The sequence below is a fragment of the Delphinapterus leucas genome, chromosome 3 (genome assembly GCF_059928025.1).
Source record: "Delphinapterus leucas isolate spDelLeu-1000000601 "Yukka" chromosome 3, BTC_Dleu_Yukka2, whole genome shotgun sequence".
Classification (NCBI taxonomy): Eukaryota; Metazoa; Chordata; class Mammalia; order Artiodactyla; family Monodontidae; genus Delphinapterus; species Delphinapterus leucas.
In genome coordinates this window covers 152,645,783-152,665,735 of record NC_143131.1, presented here as the reverse complement: position 1 = coordinate 152,665,735, position 19,953 = coordinate 152,645,783, and the positions used below count along the sequence as shown (strand labels likewise).

Sequence of the window (19,953 nt, the reverse complement as noted above, 5' to 3'; positions counted from 1 at the left end):
TGCAGTGTTATACTCCTGCCATTCAGATTAACCCTGCATTTGCAGATGCCCACAGCAATCTGGCTTCCATTCACAAGGATTCAGGGAATATTCCAGAAGCAATTGCTTCTTATCGCACTGCTCTGAAGCTTGAACCTGACTTTCCTGACGGTTATTGTGATTTGGCTCATTGCCTGCAGATTGTCTGTGATTGGACAGACTATGATGAGCGAATGAAGAAGTTGGTCAGCATTGTGGCTGACCAGTTGGAGAAGAATAGGTTGCCTTCTGTGCAGCCTCATCATAGTATGCTCTATCCTCTTTCTCATGGCTTCAGGAAGGCTATTGCTGAGATCCTTGGGAACCTCTCCTTGGATGAGATCAGTGTCCTTCGTAAACCACCGTATGAACATCCAAAAGACTTGAAGCTCAGTGATGGTCGACTGCGTGTAGGATACGTGAGTTCTGACTTTGGGAATCATCCTACTTCTCATCTTATGCAGTCTATTCCAGGCACGCACAATCCTGATAAATTTGAGGTATTCTATTATGCCCTGAGCCCAGATGACGGCAGAAACTTCCGAGCGAAGGTGATGGCAGAAGCCCATCATTTCATTGATCTTTCTCAGATTCCATGCAATGGGAAAGCAGCTGATCGCATCCATCAAGATGGTATACACATCCTTGTAAATATGAATGGTTATACCAGGGGTGCTCGAAATGAACTCTTTGCTCTCAGGCCAGCTCCTATTCAGGCAATGTGGCTGGGCTACCCTGGAACAAGTGGCGTGCTTTTCATGGATTACATCATCACTGATCAGGAAACTTCACCTGCTGAAGTTGCTGAGCAGTATTCTGAGAAACTGGCTTATATGCCCCATACTTTCTTTATTGGTGATCATGCCAATATGTTCCCTCACCTGAACAAGAAAGCAGTCATCGATTTTAAGTCCAATGGGCACATTTATGACAATCGGATTGTGCTGAATGGCATCGACCTCAAAGCATTTCTTGATAGTCTCCCAGATGTGCAAATTGTCAAGATGAAATGTCCTGAGGGAGGAGACACCGCAGACAGCAGTAATACAGCTCTTAATATGCCTGTCATTCCTATGAATACTATTGCAGAGGCAGTTATTGAAATGATTAACAGAGGACAAATTCAGATAACAATTAATGGATTCAGTCTTAGCAATGGACTGGCAACTACCCAGATCAACATTAAGGCTGCCACTGGAGAGGAGGTTCCCCGTACCATTATTGTAACCACACGTTCTCAGTACGGGTTACCGGAAGATGCCATTGTGTACTGTAACTTCAATCAGTTATATAAAATTGACCCATCTACTTTGCAGATGTGGGCAAATATTCTGAAGCGTGTTCCCAATAGTGTACTGTGGCTGTTGCGTTTTCCAGCAGTAGGAGAACCTAATATTCAACAGTACGCACAAAATATGGGCCTTCCCCAGAACCGTATCATTTTTTCACCTGTTGCTCCTAAAGAGGAACATGTTCGGCGAGGCCAGCTGGCTGATGTCTGCTTGGACACTCCACTCTGTAATGGACACACCACAGGGATGGATGTCCTTTGGTCAGGGACACCCATGGTGACTATGCCAGGAGAGACTCTTGCTTCCCGAGTTGCAGCTTCCCAGCTCACTTGTTTAGGCTGTCTTGAGCTTATTGCTAAAAATAGTCAAGAATATGAAGACATAGCTGTGAAACTGGGAACTGATCTAGAATACCTGAAGAAAATTCGTGGCAAAGTCTGGAAGCAGAGAACATCTAGCCCTCTGTTCAACACCAGACAATACACAATGGACCTAGAGCGGCTCTATCTACAGATGTGGGAGCATTACGCAGCTGGCAACAAACCTGATCACATGATTAAGCCTGTTGAAGTCACTGAGTCGGCCTAAATAATGACTGTGTGCACAGGAGAATTACCCTGTACCTGAGCCTCAACCTTCCGGGGGAAAGGCAACTACTTTCTCCTTATCTGTACAATACCATGTTGCAGATGGGTGACAGACAATGATAAGATAGCACAGCCAGACTTGCTTCCTGCATGATCATGATCACGATAGGGAGAGACACAAGAGATGGGAAACTGCTGCTCCACAAGGAGTCTCCATAGAATTTTGCAGCATCCAGGTGTCTGGAAGGTCTGGAAGGTAAGTCTGGAAGGTCTGATCTCCCTTGGTCTTCCATGGGATGGATGGTTAGTGTGGAAGGGAGATAGAGATTGCCCAGCCGTTTTGTGATTATCATGGATTGATTGAGTCTTCTGGATTAATATTTTTCTTTATATTTTGGGTATTGGAGCTTTTAAAAATGTTTGGTTTCAGGTATTTTTATTCATGTGAAGTGTATATGATTCTCTTGAGATAAGGTTTTAAGCTAAAATATTCCTTGTTTTAGTTTCTGAACTCTACAGATAAATGGGGACTTTGCTGCTGTAGTCTTTTTATAGGTTTTATAAACCACTTGAGCCTACATCAGTCATTTTAGTTTGTGACATAATGTTTGGAACTATCAGTGCTTTGTTGGTTTATAGATGATGGCTTAAATTCTTTTCCTGGTCCGCTTCCTTCTTCCCTTTCCCCCACTTTAAAAATTCTCCTGTAACTTGGCTAACAAAACACCAAGTCTGATTCAAAACCTCCCGGAGTGTTTCTCTTAGCTCGAAGGGACTGTCCCTACTTGTTCCCCTCCTTGTTCCATTCCATGGGAGATAAATCACCAGGGCCCAGAAATCAGAAAGAATGTAAAATGAGACAAGCAAAGCTGTCTCCCCCCTGCACATGCAGGTTATTTTTGATGCTTCTGGGTTTATGGGTTTTCTCCCAGGGAAGTTAACCTTGAGCCGAGACAGTCTGTAGATAATGTAAACCACCATCTGGCAACCTTCCTTTTTCTAGTCTATATAATCTGCAACTGTAGCAGGAAGGTGTGAGTCTTCCTTTGGTTCCAGAGTGAAATGCGAGTTGGAGTTGGAGTTGGAAAAGAGGCCCACAACCAAGTGTTAGAGAAGGAAATGTGAAGTCATTAGTGAAAAACCAGGTTGAAGTTAAGGTGAAGAGGCATGAGGAAATGGTCAACTGTTACAGTATTACAAAGATCATCAAGAAGCATATCCATGAATGTGGTTTGTATTGCAATCTGCTGAAAAAGAGACAAGTATCCTGGCCTGGCCTTCATGGAGATTATATTTTATTGATTCTGATAATAGATTATTGTTGAAAAGGGCCTCCTATAAATTATAACCATGCAAAGGCAGCAAGATAATTTTTTTTCTTTATGTATGTGTTTCTCATTCCTACTCACTTCTCTCTTAGGGGAAGAGAAAATCACACACAAAAAAATGTCAAGTCTCAGCTATTCCTTTTCAAAATAATTTTTTTCCAAATTCCAGTGGAGGCAATAGGTTAACTGTTAAGATTTGTAAGGCTCAAAAAGCTAGATTTTTTACAAAGTGTACCCAAATTTTATTCTATAGCTAATAGCTTTGGAAAGAATGTGTCATGATGCAAAGTTGGAAAAAGCTGGTTTTTCTTCCGTGAATGACTTCAGTGTGTTGGGAGAAGAGGCAGAGAAGAAATCAAAGTAATTAAACATGGGGTGAGTTTTCCTGATAGGGGACTCTAGTGCTTTAAAATAGACTAGATAACCCTAGGGATAAGCTGAGGGTAGAACAGACCAATGCCTCATTTCCAATCTGGTACCCTGGAAGAAAACAGTGTATTTCCTTTGAAGTCTTGAGAGGTTTCTCTTCTGCTTTGTTTTGGTTTTGGTTCATTTTGTAATCAACCTTATTAAGGTATCATTTACATACAATAAAATGCAGACATTTTTAGTCAATAGTTCAGTGACTTTTAATTAATGTATACATTTGTATAACTACCACCCCCATAAAGATAGATAACAATTCTAAAACCCTAGAAAGTTTCCTCCTAGGCTTTTGCAAAAGTATCCCCATCTCCCACCCCAAGGCAACCACGGATCTGTTTTTTATCTTTAGAGATGACTTTTGCCCAGTTTAGAATTTCATGTAAGTTGAATAATACAGTAGGTGCCCTTTTGATCTGGCTTCACTTGCTCAGCATATAGTTTTTGAGATTCATTCATGTTGGGATGTTTTAAACCAGGACTTTAGCCTGGGTGGCTGATGTTGTCTGAAGGCACTTATAGGTACATCTGAGTCTCTGGCATTGTCACTGTCTGTTCTTGGCTCCGTATTTTCAACTTTACTAAGCAGCACAAGGTTGAAGTAAGGAAGATCATTGTCAGTATAATGGAGGTGAAGTGGGTTCTGTTATATAATATTCTCAGCAAAAATTGACCTGCTTGGAATCATTGTGTTGATAATTGACAAGAATACTCTTCTTCCAAAAACCTTGGTACTATAAAACTTCTAAAGGACGCTGTCCTAGGACTCTTTTAGTTTTCATTTTTTGGGAAACATTTCTGGAAAATTCAAATGTTCACAACCTGAAAGAAGCAATTATTCACCTGAAGGCTGACTCTGCTAAAGTTGAGTTGTCCGACCTTTACATGCTGATAGAAGCCAAATAGCCTTGCAAAACAATGCTCTCTTATTGGATATAAGCATATAGATTGTTTAAGATGGACGTATATATGCAGTAAAGTGAAAAAACAGAGAATCTTTGGGTTTCCCTTGCTGGGTTTTTTTTATTTTTTCATTTAAGTTTCTATAGCGTATGCTAATAATTCAGGGTAACCTCAGGTTAGTTTTAGTTCCACTCTTTACATAAATGTTGAAGTACTCCATACCCACCGTTTTCCTACCTTCCTTCTTTTCTTCCATCTTTCCTTTCTCACTTCTTATAATCCATTATACTTAATCCTGCATTTGCTGAGGTGGCACTTAGTGTAGGAAAATACTGTGAAATTTTGCTGTTCAGAATGCATGTTGACCAAATTCTATATTGAGAAAAGGTCTGAATTTACCCAGAGTAACCCTTTCTCAGCGTCTTTGAATAAAGGCCATAGAAAGTGGGCTCTATATAGTATCCTGACAGGTATGTAGAATTCATAGCAATTGCCCTCAAAGAGCTTACCTATCGTAGATGCATATGAATGCATTTAATGATTGCTTTATTGGCAGCAGTGCCATCATACATGGTCTGTTTGGTTTTATATCATTCTCATTACCTGCTGATTACCACTGTATACATTGCAAATGGAATGGTTTCTATGGCTTGTGAACTTAACGGCCAAATAATATGTAATTTATTGCACACTTTAGTGTAGAAGATGGAGACTCCATAACTTTTCGTGTGTGCTTTGCCCCTTTGGAATGTATTACCCTGAGATCAGGCAAAGTAATAAATTTATTTCAAATGTGCGTGATAGCTAAACATCAGTTAGGAATGGTGGGCAATATTTCTTCTTCCAGCAACATAACAGTGTTTAAAGACTAAGCCATTGAACGTGGAGTTACTGAACATGGGACTCAGTTCACTGGGATCCCTTCTTAGAAAAATAAAGCAAAACTTGAATTGGATTTGTGTGGCTTATTCAAGTAGTAACTTATCAGCTACATCTTGAACTTAATTTGTCACAAACATTTGGTATTTTATTAACTCTCTTCCCCTTCTTCCCCCGACTCTCACGAGAATGGATCATGAGTATCTTAAAACATACTAAGTCGTCTTCCATCCCTGTTACTCTAACTACAAGAGCACACTTTCCTTATCCAATGCAACTTACTGTCTTTTAGAGTAGCTGTGCTTTTAATTCTGTACAAAATTACAACCAGCAAAGAGAAACATTTTCAAGGAGCCACCACATTGTAGAGCTTTAGAAAGAAGACTTTAGAATTAAGGGCAAATATATCAATTTATAGCTAAAGCACCTGAGGCCTAAAGTAGGCAGGTTACCATCGAGGTCAGGGAAAGTGGTGGAAGATCAGGTTTCAAGCTGAGGAAGAGTCTAGAGGGACTCAATCTGAGCAGGTCAAAAACTGAAATGAGACGACGAATGTTCTGGGAAGGCTGGCATGTGGCCTCAAGTGTGGGATTCAGACACGGAGTGGGCCCGGGGGGAACTGAGCTTCTGCAGTAGGCAGAGAAGTCCACCTCCTCTCCGGAAAGTGCCGCTGACATCAGGGAGTTGAGGGGAAAGAGCAATGAGTTCCAGTCCACCTGAGAAAGCAGGCCAGTCTGATTAACTCTGAATTTAGGCTTATTTCAGATACTTCTTGAGAAAGAACTTGGACAAGAGCAAGTCCCACGCAGCCTCTTTTAAATCCATGCCCAGTATTTTCTGGTGGAGTTGCTTAAACCCTCCAAGTGACTCCAGCATTTTAATTTCACTCTGTAAATAATTCCGACAGTTCTATGATTGATTATTTAATGGGCAAATAAGTAGGGTCACAAAAGAGTGTGAATGTATTTTACAGAATGAGGATGGGCGGGGTGGAGCAGTCTGGAATAGGACACCAATAAAAAGGGATCTTGGTAAAGAAGAACGTCTATTAGAAATGGAGAGGAATTCGCAAGGAAATTAGTGCCTGACTCCACGCCCTTCTCTCTGCATGTTTAAAAGCTAGTTTCTAATTTTATTTTCATAGGAGATGTCTCTGTGATGAATTGTCTTTTACCTCCACACTAGTTATCACATGGACATATTGTGAAGTTTGTGTGAGAGAAAGCAAGTATTAGAATTTCTCTTGCAAGCAGCCATAAGCACTGCCTGGAACAGTCTAGGATAGAAGGAGAAGGAAAGGAAGGTGGAAACAAAGGAGAAAGACAGCTGATGATGCTGGAGTCTCTCGCTGGGATTTGTGGTATCTCATTTTGAAACTAAGTACAGAAAGTCAGAACTTGACTGATTGTTTCTTGATCACGGTTTGTTTTCATTTTTGCTTTTTTCGTGCTCTCTCATCAGTTATTCCAGCCAGTGCCATGTCATTTTCAGTTTCAGTAAGTAAGCATGCCTGTCTTGTTTCCATTTGCATTATTCATGCAAACGTTGATTGAACTGATGACCCCGAGTTATCACGGAAACATTAAATACACCAGTGGATACATTTCTTAATTTTAGAAAAAAATTACCGAGTGAAGGTTAAAACAACTCCTCTTCATTTTGTCATTTTAAAAATACTTCTCCTAACATGCAATACCTCATTGCCTAACAATGCCAGATAAATGAAGAATTCCTATGTATTCCTGAATGCAGGCTAGTCTGTATATTTTTTGGCAGGTATGACCGTTACCGAGGGTAACGGCCTGGTTTGCTGGCCATGTCCTGTCTCCTAGAAAGTTGTACTTTCTGTTTTCTTTCAGTTGGTCCATTGGATATCAGAGGTGAATTTATAAAACTATACTTCCCTTTACACTTACTTTGTTTTGTTTTGTTTCCCTTGAAGACTAGTTGATTGACAATGTTGTGTTTCAGGTGTACAGCTAAGTGATTCAGATATATATATATTTCTTTTTCAGATCCTTTTCCTTTATAGGTTATTACAAGGTATTGAATATAGTTGCCTGTGCTATACAGCAGGACCTCGTAGTTTATCTACTTTATATATAGTATACCCTTACTTTCTGTGATCCACGCTGGTCAGACCACATAATTATTTTCACTTCTGATATAATTTTTTCCGGTCCAACCTCAAATCTTTGATAAGAAGATATTTTAAAATAAGTTTAGCATGTGTGTGCTCTAAATCCAACAGTAGTTATTAGAGATATGATTTTGCACTAGGTATTCCTCCCTTTTTTGTTCTTGGCCAACCAATTGAAAATTAGTTTTTATTTTCTGGTTGATTTGCTAGATGTTTATGACTATAATAAAAGTCTTAAATTTTGTCTCATATCTTAAAACACAATCTGAATTAGCAATGGATATTGTGCCATACATAGGGGCTGTGATATAAATATAGTTTCTAACTTCAAAAACATATAACCTAGAAGGGAACACAGACACATATGCAGCAATTATGGTAACTGCATTTGTTTACTAAGTGAAATAGTACTGAGATGGATAAAGTGCTAGCGAGCCTTGAACAGGCAAATCAGCTGCAAAAATAGATGCGCAGTTCTTTAAAAATCTTTTTAACATTTTTCCAGGTACATGTAGAATATAACTTAGCATAAAAACGGTATGGGTTTGAGGATATGGGGAGGGGGAAGGTTAAGCTGTGACAAAGAGAGTGGCATGGACATATATACACTACCAAACGTAAAATAGATAGCTAGTGGGAAGCAGCCACTTAGCACAGGGAGATCAGTTCGGTGCTTTGTGACCACCTGGATGGGTGGGATAGGGAGGGTGGGAGGGAGACAAAAGAGGGAGGGGTTATGGGGATGTATGTATATGTATAGGTGATTCACTTTGTTATAAGGCAGAAAGTAACACACCATTGTAAAGCAATTATACTCCAATAAAGACGTTAAAAATAAATAAATAAGTAAAAGAAGACTGACTCATCCAATTAAAAAAAAAAAAGAAATTCTCTCATCCTGGATTCAAGAGAAGGGATGAAGTAAAAGGATGAGGAAGAACAAGAAGAGGAAATGTGAGCGTGGAGAGGGTAGGAGGAAGAGCAGAAGGCAAATAAGTGTATGTGCTTCTCTTGCCATCCCTGACTTTTTTTTTTTTTTTTTTTTTTGGCGCTTCAGGAAAACCCAAAAGCCAGAGAAGAGCACAGAGGTGCTCACCACTGCATGTGAACAAAAAGGTGGAGAGAAGAGAATGGTGGTAATCTGCGCAGGCAACTGGAGGATGACCTGAGTGCATCTCGCCAGGGAACAGTCCCCGTTCCATAGAATCCCTGAAGATGCCAGGCTCTTATGTTTAGATGGGGGGCCGAAGGTGTCTGTGGGGTCATCACGTACATCACTCCTGGAGGTGTTGTTCACATTGTGTTCTTTGTAAAGAGTGTCCCTGGTGAGGTTCAACATCTCCCTCTGCAGGACCCAGCCTTGCCCTCCCAACCCGCCAAGGTCAGCAGACAACATCCCCAGTTAATCCCCAGGTGTGGTGAGATATCTGGAGTGGCCCTGGTACCCCCCAGTTCAGGCGTCCTGGGGAAAGGGTGAGGAGGACAGAGGAACCGGGGCTTCTTCTCATGCAAGCAGACAGCTCACCTGGCCCAGCGCTGCTGCATCCCTGTGGGCACACAGTAGCCCTGTCATCCGGTAGGGGACACTGCAGGATCCACACCTGGCTGGGATTTGCCCAACCCCTGGGGACCCCTCAGCCTCTGTGGAGCCCCACTGAAGGGCCTGGGTCACCTCATGGCACCATTTCTCAACCTGAGGTTCTATAGATTTTTCATAGATGTGTAAAAATTGAATACAACACACACACAAAATGAAGGCAATTCAAAGCAATGCTAATTTAGGATGAGTTAAAGGGCCAGGATTCCAAATTAATTATGACCTTAAAATTAGATAACAAATACATCTGGTTTTATTACATGCTGAAAAGCAGTGTCTTCTACAAACTTTTCACGTTGGGATACAGCAAAGCTATAGAATTTATGATTCTGTGACCACAGCATCAGGATATTTTTAAATTAAAAAGCACAGGCAAGTTTGGCTGGGGTGTTAAAGAAAGAAAAACGATTATTAGGGGAAAAGGGAACATTGCGGTTCTCTGCCCACTTCCACTGTGCTGGTCTCATGATGGGCCGTGTTGCGTGTGGGCTGGAGGGACAGGGTCACTACTCCCACCTGTGTCATCAGACCTCCCACTCCTCACAGCGCCCAGGTGGGAGGGACCCACACTTTTCAACCTGGAGCCCCAGTGCCTCCCCTTTCCTCTGCATCACTTTCACTGTTCAGGGGACCAGTCGCTCGAACGCCGCCCGGCCAAATGCCCAGGTTAAATCGCCCCTGTAGGACAGGTCTCTCTGCTACCAGAACACACTTGGCAAAGAGCAGCAAACAGGCCCCAGTGCCCTGGGGATGTGAGCCCTGGGGATGTCAGGGCCCAAAGTCACTTGCAGGGTCTGAGTAGCCCCCTGGGTCCCACACACCGACCCCAGGGAGCCCACCTCCCCACTGACTCCAGTCCCTGCCTTTGTGTGGCAGGTTCTCGTCTGACTCCTGTGAAGACTGTGACCTGGAGGCCTCAGCCTGAGACTCAGAGGGGATGGAGCTTGTGCAGCGTCTGGCAGCTTAAATGAGACACGAGGCCAAGGAAGGAGGGCCGCCTCTCTGCTCCGCCTCCGCTCCTGAGTCAGGTAGTGAGTGCCGGTTACTTCCTGTCGGAGCTGTACATATTTAGCATAATTTTAGATATATGTCTTACTTTTAACAGTGAAAGGCTGTTACATCAAACAAAATTGATCTCCTCTTTATTTTTTTAAACATTTCTATGTAAAATAACACACAAGTATAGAAAGCACCCTCCGCAAAGGGAGGGCTCAGTGAATTACAATGGGCGCTGCACTCTGGGGAGCAGTAGTTCTTCCCTCTGTAAAAGCCCAGATGCTTCAGAGAAGCTCCTCTCAGCTTCCTTACTCTGGCCCCACCTCCACAGCGGAAATCCCAAAGGGACTGGATTCTCCCAGCCCTCCAGCACCCTCCACTACTTTCTCATTGTGCTGCCACACTCATTTTGAGTTATTTGTGTGTAAATCACTGCACTTGGAATATACATGGAGTAACTGACTTCATTCTTATAACCGAATAAGTTAGCACTTATTCTTCGACAGGGGGCGGCCAGAGTGCTGGGGACGTCCTGTATATTGAACTGGGTGTTGGTAACAGATGTGTTTATATTTACAAGAAACCATAAAGCTCTATGCTTAAGATCTGTGCCCTGTACAATACACCAAGTAAACTTCAATTAGAAAGAGATGCCAAAAAAATTTCCCCACAAAACAAACTTCAGGGCCAGGTGGCTTCCTCTGATTTCTACCAAACATTTAAGACAGAAACGATGCCCGTCTCCTACACACTCTTCCAGAGAACAGATACAGAGGGAACACACCCACACTGCTTTCATCGGACCAGGAGAATACTGATGTCATACCAGCAGTAGATATTACAGGACAGGAGAAATTCCAGGCTAAACACTTCTGAATGTCGATGTCAAAATCCAAAAGCAAATATTAGCAGTCTAAACCTAGAGGTTTTCAGAAAGGAAGGAAACTGGGATTTCGTGGCGGTATTTCCAGTGGTTGATGTGGACAGGATCACTGGGTGTTTGGGCGCTGCCTGGGAACGTGGAGAGAAGGGACAATGCCATCGGGTTAGTGGAATGAACATTTGGTGACAGAGATTAGGAGGGCCTGGGTCATCCTCAGAGACAGTCCTGGGATGGGGTCTCTAGGCTGTGGCTATGGAGGGGTCCCTCTAGAAGGGCATGGGCCTCTCTCCTGTGCCACTGCAGGGTCTAGGGATGGATGAGGAGTTTGTAGGGGCTGGATTTTGATGAGGAAGGATGAGCAGGGAAGGTGCGCCCTCAGAGCCAGTGCGGCCACGGCCCCTCCCCAGCCAGGCCGTAGCCCAGGCTACTCAGACAGTTGCTCACATCAATAGGCGACAGTGGGGCACGCCAGCTTCACCCACTAAACCACCAAGCACAGCCCAGCAGGCCACTGTCCTGATTAATCAGCACTAACTGTGCATCCAGGGCTGGTTGTTGAAGACCAAGCTAATTTGTTAGAGACGTGCCATGTGGGCAACTGGCTTGGAGAGACCAGGGCTCTGAGCCACGTGGAGACAAGCCGACCACTGGTCAGACCACCAGGAGGCTCACCCAGTGTGTGAGGACGCTGAGGGAGGAGGGACGTAGATGGGACCCCCTGATCCTTCAAGGGACCTTCTTTCAGGGATATTTAAGAGCTGTGGGGTCAGGGATCAACATGTAAGGGAGGCAGTGGGTCAGGCTTGGGCCCTCCTGTTGGCTCAGACCCTTCCTGTCCTTGGAGCAACCATGGGGCAGGCAGGAGGCTTGGGGGGATGGAGGGAGGGGAGCCCTGGGCTCAGGAGTCCAGAGCACCATCTAGAGGATTCAGGGGTTCAGGGATTTCTGTCCCAGGGAACCAACTACATTCCTGTCCCACATCCATCTGTCATCAGCTTTGCGACTCCGGGAAAGTCACTTAAAATCTCAACATTTTAGTGCCATGTACCATAAAATATGGTTCACAGCACCTGCCATGAGTTCCCCACGGGGCTGATGTGGGGATCACAGGAGATGATGACAGATATTCTTCACAAGCTCTAAAGCATCACACCCATAACCTTCCCCACTCCCCTGCCCTGTGGCATCCAGGTCCCCTCTCTGGAGGCAGCACTACCACATTTCTTGCTTATTCTTCCAGACATTTAATATTTGAACACTTAGGTAGCACTTATGAAGTAAGCATCATTTTTCATCAGGGTCTACCTGATTTGCTGTATTAAGCTTCATCATGTAATACTAATAAGTGGACCCTATTAACATTTCCACTATCACAGAACAAGGAACTGAGGACAGAGGGTCTGCATAACCTTCCCAGGTTCATGTGGCTTCTGGTATGATTTGAATCCAGACCATCAGGCACCAGCCCCCACTCTGTCGGTCACTGTGCTGTGCTCCCTTTCTATATTATCTCACTAAATAAAGTCATGTCCCGTGCAGTCAGCCTGCTGGCTATTTTAAGTGCACACCACATTGCAACACCCTCTTCTCAGCCCAGCTTCGATTCACGTGACTCCCCTAGACTCCCCTAGGAGGCTGGTGAACAAAGAGAACAGACGTGTGACCTGGGAATGAATTGACACCTCTGCATGGTCTTCTCCCAGCAACATATCAATAGTTCTCTCAGTTTTTGTTGTGTTTTCCAGGATCATGACTCGGGTACCAAGAAGAAAAGGAAGATTATAAAGGAATCAAACACAGGATGCACAAGAATATCATCTGTGATCAAGATAATCTGCTGGCCATCCGCAGCGGTGGTTCAGGCACATCAGAATCAGCATCTGGCCAAACAACAGGGTAGGGACCCAAATAGCACCCCCACTGACCACTCCATTGAAGGTACTGTGGAACTAATACCAGCAAGTAGATTCAGGAGCAATGGCTGTAGTTTGTACAGCAGAGCCTGGATCTGGCTGAGGGAGGATTGGGCAGGGAAGGTGCCCACTCAGAGCCCGTGCAGCCACTGCCCGCTCTTAGCCAGGCCTTAGTCCAAGCTGCTCAGACGATTGGTCAGTTTCTAGTCAGTGAGACCCTGGGGGCCTGTAACCTTCATGTGTTAAGCCACCAAAACACGAGCCCAGTAGACCCTGTTCCCAGCTAATGAATATTAACTGCTCATCATCCGGGTTTGATCAGTTGAAGATGATGCTAATTCTCTGTGCAACTGTCATGTGGGCAGTTGGTTTGGAATGTCCTGGGTTTTGAGTCAGTTAGGGAGTCAAGTAGACTACTGGTCATTCAGGGTGGTCACCTGACCACCAGGAAGTCTCACTGCAAATCAGCTGCTAGAATCAAGTGCTGAGGGGGAAGGGAGGGGAGATGCACACATATTTGGATACCCTGGTCCATCAGGGGGTCTGCATTTGGGGGAAAGACACTGTATTTGGGGTCAGGGATTGAAACGTAGAGCCAGGAGGTGGGTCCAGGTTTGAGCCATTCTCTTGGGCCAGGCACCTCCTCCGAGTACCAGCTGTCTCCCTGCAGCATTCTTGGGGCAGGAGGATGTGGGAAAGGGAGTGAGGAGAGCTCTTGGTTTGTGTATCCAGGGTATGATCTCATGTCCATGTGTTCCGGAATCTCTGTCCCTCCCCTGCCTCAGACCCATCACTCATCAGTGTTGTGACGCTAGACAAGTTACTCAATCTGCCTAAATTTCAGTGCCCTGAACCATAAAATATGGGTCACAGCCCCTACTCTGCCCACCCCACAGTGCATCACAAGAAATAATATTCTTTCCATGAGCTCTAAAACTTCTTACTCGTGTCATCAATGTGAAAAAGTAGGCTCTATCCTCCTATTTGTAGCCTCCTAGGTGCCCTTTCTGGAGACAACCTACTTATTCTTCCAGGCATTTAATACTTGAACATTTATGTAGGTAGCACTTATGAAGTACCCATCATTTTTCTTCAGGCTTTGTATTTACTAATTTTTAGCCTCAGAACATAATACGAATAAGCAGGTCCTACTAATATTTCCATATCCCTGGCCAGGGAACTGAGAAACAGAAGAGCTAAGTAACTAACCTTCCCAGGTACACATGGCGTTCGAATAGGATTTGATTTCAGGCCATCAGGCACCAGCACCCATACTCTCCCTCATTGTGTTGTGCTGACTTTGTACTTGTCTCATGTAAATAAAGTTATTTTCCCCATGTGATCAGCCTGTTGGGTATTTTAAGTGCACGCTAAAATGCAAGGTCCATCTTCATAAGCCCTACTTTGATTCAGGGGACTCCCCGGGCAGCTAGTAATAAGGAGATCTGAAGTTTCACCTGTGAATAAGACTTTTGCCAGGAAGATGTCAACACCTCTCACTATTGTGAATGTATTTCCTAGGAGCTTGTTTCAGGAATATGAAGAGAAAAAGACAAGGATTCAAACCAAGGATACCATATGGGGATTGATCCTCCGTGAAGAAAATATACTGGCTGGCCCTCACCGTCATTCAACAGCTCAAAATGAACATCTAGTCCCAAAGGGTTGAGCCTCAAATATCATCCCATACAAGCCACTCCATTGAAGTCACTGTGAGAATTCCATCCTGAAACTGATCAAGAGTAATGACTATAAAAAGGTTGTCATATTATCTTTTGATTGAGATATAATTCACATTTTTTTTAACTGTGTGATTCAGCTGCTTTTAGTGTACTCAGGTTTTGCAATCAACATCTCTAATTCCAGTACATTTTCATCATCCCCAAGAGAAACCTCATACCTAGTATCAGTCATTCTCATTCTGTCCACCCCTTTCACCCCAGCCCTGGGTCTTTCTGTCTCTATTGATTTTCCTATGCTGGACCTTTCATATGAATAGAACCACACAATGTGCGGACTTCTGTGTCTGACTTTTGCAGTAAGCAAAATGTATTCAAGGTGCATCCAGGTTGTAGCATGTATCTGTCCTTCACCCTTTTAATGGCTGAATAATATTCATTGTATGGATATAACACATTTTATTTTTCCATTCCTCAGTTGGCGAATAGTTGGGTTGTTTCCACTCTTTGGCCATTATGAATAATGATACGACAATATAACACTCATGTACAAGTTTTTGTGTGAACGTATGTTTTTTATTTCTCCTGGACATATACCTGGGAGTGGAGTTCCTGGGCCATATTGTATCTCTGTGTTGAACTTTTTGAGGAACGGCCAAACTATTTTCTTTTTCGTATTTGCACCAGCAATGATTGAAAGTGCCAATTTCCCCACATCATTGCCAACGCTTGTTTTTAAAAAAATTATATGGCACAATAGTGGGTATGAAGTGGTGTCTCACTGTGGTTTCAGTTTGCATAATTTTGACTTATAATTTTGCACATGTTTTCATGTGCTTATTGGCAATTTGTGTCTTCTTTGGAGCAGTATCTGTGCAGATTCTTTTTCTCGTTTTTAAAATTTGGTTATTTGACATTTTATTGTTGAGTTGCCAGTGTTCTTTACATATTCTGAATACTAGGCTTTATCAGATATATGACTTGCAGACATTTTCCTTCATTCTGAAGGTTGTATTATGTCTTTCTTGATGGTGTTCTTTGAAACACAAAGGATTTTAATTTTGATAAAGTCCAATTTCTTTTTCCTTTTGTTGTCTGTGCCTTTGCTATCATATTTAAGAGTTCATTGCCAAATCCAAGACTATGAAGATTTATCCCTTTTTTTCTTCAGAAATTTGTATAGTTTAGCTCTTATATTTAACTCTTTGATCCATTTTAAATTCAAAGTCTATTTTGTCTGATATTGGTATAGACACTCCTGCTCTCTTGGTTACTATTTGAGTTTTCTCGCTGAGTTTGGAATTCCCTTTTCTATCCTTTAACTTTCAACCTGCTTGAGTCTTTTGATCTCAAGTAAGTCTCTTGTAGACAGCATATAGTTGGATCATATGTTTTTACCTATTCCGCCAATCTCTGTATTTTGATTGGAGAGTTTAATGCATTTACATTTAAAGTAATTGCTGACAAAAAAAAGACTTATTTCTGCTATTGTGCTGTTTCTTTTCCATCTGCCCAAAGCTTTTTTGCCCCTCATTTCCTGCATTCCTCTCTTTCGTTGTGTGTGTTTAGCTGATTTCTTACAATACAATATTTAAATTACTTTCTCACTTCCTTTTGGGAATATTCTATAGCTCTTTTCTTTGTGTTTACCATGGGGATTACCTTTAACATCCTAAAATTAAAACACTCTAATTTGAACTTATACCAGGTTAAACTCAACAACATCCAAGTTCTTGAAGCTAAAAGAGCATCCTACTATCTCAATGCAAAAGACCTTCTCCAAGACACACTGCAGTTTCTGCCTGGCTGGGACATTGCCCCAGAGTGCGGTTAAGTTGAAGGAGTCGAAGGAGGCATACATTTCCATCCTCTGGATCACTGCTCACCAAAAAATACATAATGCCAGGCACATATGTAGTTTTGAATTTTCTAATGAAGACACCAGGAAAATAAAAATGGTGGAGTCAATGTAAATAATAGATTTTTAATTCAGTATCTGCAAAGTGTTCGAATGTTTACATGTGGCACGAGAACTGTGGTCATATTACGAGGGCTTGAGAGCCGCATGGAGCAAGATAGAAGACAAACAGCATGCACTTGAAACTCTAAGAAGTGAACGCTAACAGGCAGATGGGGCCTGGAAGTCCAAAGTTGAATAACAGCCCGTAACAGGGTGATTATGGTGGGTTTTTTTCCTGCCTCTGTCTCCCAGCTTACGCAAGGCACGCAAAGTCCAGCAACAGCTGAAAGTTAAAACCATGGGATCAACCTTTTATTTCTAGCCAGACAGGTGAGAAAGTGGGGGGCTTGGATGTTGAGGAGTGAGGGGGTCATCCCCATTGGTCTTTTTCTCCCCAGTTACCACATCTCCCCTGCAACCTCAGTGATGGCAGAGGCCTTCACTGAGAAATGGCCTGTGTCTCTGGACAAAGGAACAGGTTAAGAGACTCCTATTGTTTGAAGAGTGTGGGGGCATGCCCGTTATTTTCCTTTCTTTTCTCTTGCTATTTAAATTGACAAGAACAGATACTACACTTGATCTTAGCCAAAAGCCTGAGATGAAATAGACAAAATAAACTTTAAGCTAAAATTACTGTCAAGTATAAATTTTACTAATATAGTAATCCCAAAGGACCAAAGAGCAGGGCAGTGGCTTTATTGAGAACCCAGGATTTCCGAGTGTCCACCGTGCTCAGTCACTTTTAAATCATCAGCACAGCCCTATAATTCAGAGATTTAGGTGAAGTGACTTGCCCACGGTCACACAGCTAAGTGAGAGTCTTCTGGGACCAAGAGTAACTTTTGCAAAGGCGTCTCTTGCTATACTTAATCACTGCCACCATCTGACACTCACATTCTTTCTTTTTATACTATTCTGTTTCCTTGGGTCAAAGAATCCGACGCCTGAATTAAGGTTAAATAGGAGTTAGTGGCAGATCAAAAGCCAAAATCGCTTCAAGATATTCTTTTCATTCCCCCAAGTAATGCCTTTAGTCACAAAAATATAGAACAACATAGACAATTACAAGTCAAGTGACCTTAGTGTTCACAGGCAAGCACTAATACATTTTAATGTACCATGATCATATTAAAATAGAAATAACTATGAAACATTTTCTGCGGAGAAGCAGCCCCTGCGGCAGGCAGCAGAAAGGGACAGGAAGGCTGCATGGCGCCCAGGCCCCCAATGGCCTAGGTCTCACCCTGCAGCGCACTGTTGATGTGCCGGAAGGCTGCTTCCTTCTCGGAGTCTAGGTCTTCAGTGGCGACAGGGAAACCCAGCTCAGGGCCTGGGGGCAGCCTCAGAGGCTCCCCTCGCCGGTGCGGCAGCAGAGGAATCCTGCGTTTTCGGGGCCTGGGACTGTCAGATGTGCGGGAGCCCTTCCTCCAGGGCCCTTTCTGCCCTCTTGCTGCCTCTGCATCTTTGTCAGGCTGGCTTTTCCTCCGGGAAACCACCGGAGCTGCAGAGGGCGACGGAGGGCCCTCCTCGCTCCCTTTCTTTGCAGACTTCTGGGGCAGCCCTTGCGGTATGGCGGGACCCCTCCTTCTCTTCACTGGCGGGAAACCTCGGGTGGAGCTATATGAGCTCGTGATGGCGTTTCTTTGGGGGCAGGAGCTCATACAAGTGGTCTACAGTTTCCTGGTGGATCTGTCTTCTGCCCACTTGGCGTGGAGGTCTCTCTGCAGAGGTCCAGGCCTGGGCACGAAGAAAGAGCCTCCCAGGGGCCTAAATGCAGATCGTGCGCCCCCGGTGTCATCGGGGCCGCTTCTCTGGTCTTCGTTCCTCCCTGTGACTGTGGGGACTTCCTCCTGCTTGGCCATCCCTTGCCCGCTCTCTCCCAGGGCCCTCGACACCGTCTTCTCGGTGCTGTAGTTCGGGACACAGCTGGGTGTCGTGGCCGGCACTGGCTGCCCCCGCGCCACACTGACAGTGACTGTGTCCACTGCGGACACTGAGCTGCGGGACATCGTGGAGGTGCGAGCACCCATCACTGCCTTCTTCCGATGGCCTCGCCTGCAGATGGAGATAAGGACCCCCAGAAAGGAGCGCAGGGTCTGCGGGATGGTAGAATGTGGCCTCAGAGACTCTGTGGCAAAGCGCAGATGCAGAGTCACTGGACACTTGTGGGCTGGCCTGCGAGTGGGTAGCCGGCCATAGACAGCTGGGTGACCCGGGCCGGCCACGGTAAGTTGGTGGGCGTGGGGAGCGGGCCGGGGGCAGATGAACCCTCCTGGCGGGTGCTGATCCCCCAGTGCCCGGGGCGGGGGTGAGGGGCATGGCCTACCTAAGTAACTGCCCCTAGAGAACTTGGGTGAGGTCGGTCCTTGGATAGAGAGCTGGGCTCCGAGCACTCTCCTTCAGCTGCCAACTCGGCCAAAATCGGAGTGCGCTCTCTTTGGCCTGTTGCTGGGATGCAGCTCTGGAACCTGTGAGCGAACAATGGGCGTGCGTTGGCGGGGCGCAAAAGTTTAGGGAGGGGTGGCGCATGCGCAGAGTACACGTCAGGCCCTGGGGCGCACAGGTGAGGATGCGCGCCCCTGGACCGTCTAGCGCTTCTGAATCTCCCCGGGGGTCTGAGGGCTGGAGGTGTTTGCCTTGAGGGTGATGAGCTTCTTGGCAGGGCAGCTGCCCCTTCTCCCCCGGCCGGCTCTAACTGTACAGGATGGGTCCCCGGCCACCAGAGCAGGAAAGCTGGAGAGCAGGGTACCTGGCTCAGCAGCCGCCGCCCGAGGTGGCAGATTTGGCGTCAGCGCCTGTGCGTCCACCTGCCCTCCCACCTGGTAACATTGGAGGAGAGAGCCACTAAGAACAGAAGTGCAAAAAAAAGAAAAAAAACGCAGAAGTGCCCAAGCCAACCGGATCCTGCTGGGGTGACAACTGAAGGGGCAGGCAGGGCGGGCTGGGAGGGACATATATACCAGGTCCAAACCCAGAAAGATCTGAAATGCACGAGTCAGAATGAAAGTCCAGAATCATCCTTGGGCTTTGGGCTGAGCTGGAAGTATAGCCAAACTCTTCAAGGTCTCCAGCTCCACCTGCAGTTTCTGCCTGGCTGGGACATTGCCCCAGAGTGGGGTTAAGTTGAAGGAGTCGAAGGAGGCATACATTTCCATCCTCTGGATCACTGCTCACCAAAAAATACATAATGCCAGGCACATATGTAATTTTGAATTTTCTAATGAACACACCAGGAAAATAAAAATGGTGGAGTCAATGTAAATAATAGATTTTTAATTCAGTATCTGCAAAGTGTTCGAATGTTTACATGTGGCACGAGAACTGTGGTCATATTACGAGGGCTTGAGAGCCGCAT

At 44.6% G+C, this 19,953-nt stretch overlaps 1 protein-coding gene and 2 pseudogenes across 1 annotated transcript; 1 reads left to right on the top strand and 2 right to left on the bottom strand.

Annotated features, from left to right (window-relative positions):
• LOC149749777 (UDP-N-acetylglucosamine--peptide N-acetylglucosaminyltransferase 110 kDa subunit pseudogene) overlaps positions 1-19,953 on the top strand; it is a 192,435-nt pseudogene that overhangs the window by 33,061 nt on the left and 139,421 nt on the right.
• LOC149749779 (putative POM121-like protein 1) lies at positions 16,806-18,475 on the bottom strand. Its single transcript, XM_089908514.1, is given in 1 exon segment — positions 16,806-18,475. A coding segment is annotated over 1 exon segment (630 nt). The 5' UTR covers positions 18,461-18,475; the 3' UTR covers positions 16,806-17,830.
• On the bottom strand, positions 17,098-17,203 carry LOC149749780 (U2 spliceosomal RNA; annotated as a pseudogene).